Here is a 1,301-nt window from a genome sequence, read left to right as displayed (position 1 = left end):
CCTCCATCCCCCCCAAATCCTGCTGTGCCCCCGTACCGATGTTCCCCTCCAGGGCCAGGCGCAGGCCGGCCCCGCACCGCCCCATCCCCGCTTCCGCCTTTCCCGCGTCACATGCTAATGACATGCTAATGAGCGGGGCGCGTGACGTCATCGCGCGGGAAGTGGGCGGGGGGGAACGAAAGGCGGGAGAGGAAATGCCGGGGAGGGGGAGGAAGGGGGGAAGGGAAGGGGGGAAGGAAACAGCCACGGAAAGAGGGAGAGGAGAGGAGAAGGGGGGTGGTGTTGTAATTTATGTAAATGAGACTCCGCCCACCACATGAGCGGCCAATGAAGGGGAGGGAGGGTGTGGCACAAAAATGGGGGCGGATGTAGCGCTGTGGGGTCGGGGGTACCAACATGGGGGCAAGAGCATCATCAGGGTTTGGGGGCACCAACAGGGTACTGACATAGGGTTGGGGTCACCTACATGGGGTCAGGGACAGTTACGTGGGGCTGGGGTCACCAACACAGGGTTGGGGTCACCAAATGGGGGTCAAGGACATCAGCATGGGGCTGGGGTCATCAGCATGGGTTTGGGGTCACCAACGTGGGGTCAAGGGCATCAACAGGGGTTTGGGGTCACCAACAAGGGGTCAAGGGCATCGAGACACTGGGTTGGGGTCACCAACAAGGGGTTGGAGTCACGTGCATGGGGTCAAGGGCATCAACAGGGGTTTGGGGTCACCAACAAGGGGCTGAGGTCACCTACGTGGGGTCAAGGGCCTCAACACGGTGTTGGAGGCATCAGTACAAGGCTGGGGACACCCAGGGTAACACTGGGGGCACCAACATGGGGTCGAGGGACTGACACAGGGTTGGGGGCATCAAGGCAGAGTCAAGGCCATCAGCGTGACCCCATGGACACCACCATGAGGTTGGGGGTCCCCCAGCCCTCCTCCCCTTGTTACTCTCAGTTCCCCCTGATGCCCTTGTCACCCCCCACCCCCAAATCTCCCAGAGAAGGGGCAGACCCTGGAGAAAAGGCTTTTTAATGCGCAGTGGGGGGGAGGGAGGAGCAGCAGGGGCTGAGGAGGAGGAGTGGGGCTCCCCAGCCCGGGCCAGGGTGGCCACCACGGGGTGGAGAGGGGGCTTAGAAGCATTTTCGGTGGACGATGGAGGGTCCGGCCTCGTCGTACTCGGGTTTGCTGATCCACATCTGCTGGAAGGTGGAGAGGGACGCCAGGATGGAGCCGCCGATCCACACCGAGTACTTGCGCTCCGGGGGGGCGATGATCTGTGGGGAGAGGAGACATCAGGGGGCA

At 62.6% G+C, this 1,301-nt stretch overlaps 2 protein-coding genes across 2 annotated transcripts in view; both read right to left on the bottom strand.

Annotated features, from left to right (window-relative positions):
• The window catches only part of LOC103759862 (deoxyguanosine kinase, mitochondrial), a 5,100-nt gene extending 4,957 nt beyond the window's left edge, over positions 1-143 (bottom strand). Inside the window, exon 1 of the mRNA XM_029964561.1 lies at positions 37-143. Coding sequence (XP_029820421.1) covers positions 37-124 — 88 coding nt within the window. The 5' untranslated portion in view covers positions 125-143. The remainder of the gene's footprint in view (positions 1-36) is intronic.
• An 876-nt stretch (positions 144-1,019) lies between these two features.
• Positions 1,020-1,301, bottom strand: part of ACTG2 (actin gamma 2, smooth muscle) — a 3,322-nt gene continuing 3,040 nt past the window's right edge. The window contains exon 6 of the mRNA XM_029964559.1: positions 1,020-1,273. Within this exon, the coding sequence (XP_029820419.1) occupies positions 1,130-1,273 (144 nt within the window). The 3' untranslated portion in view covers positions 1,020-1,129. The remainder of the gene's footprint in view (positions 1,274-1,301) is intronic.

Source organism: Manacus vitellinus, unplaced genomic scaffold, assembly GCF_001715985.3.
Source record: "Manacus vitellinus isolate BGI_N305 unplaced genomic scaffold, ASM171598v3 scaffold_74_pilon, whole genome shotgun sequence".
Taxonomy (NCBI): domain Eukaryota; kingdom Metazoa; phylum Chordata; class Aves; order Passeriformes; family Pipridae; genus Manacus; species Manacus vitellinus.
This window is presented reverse-complemented; position numbering and strand designations above follow the sequence as displayed.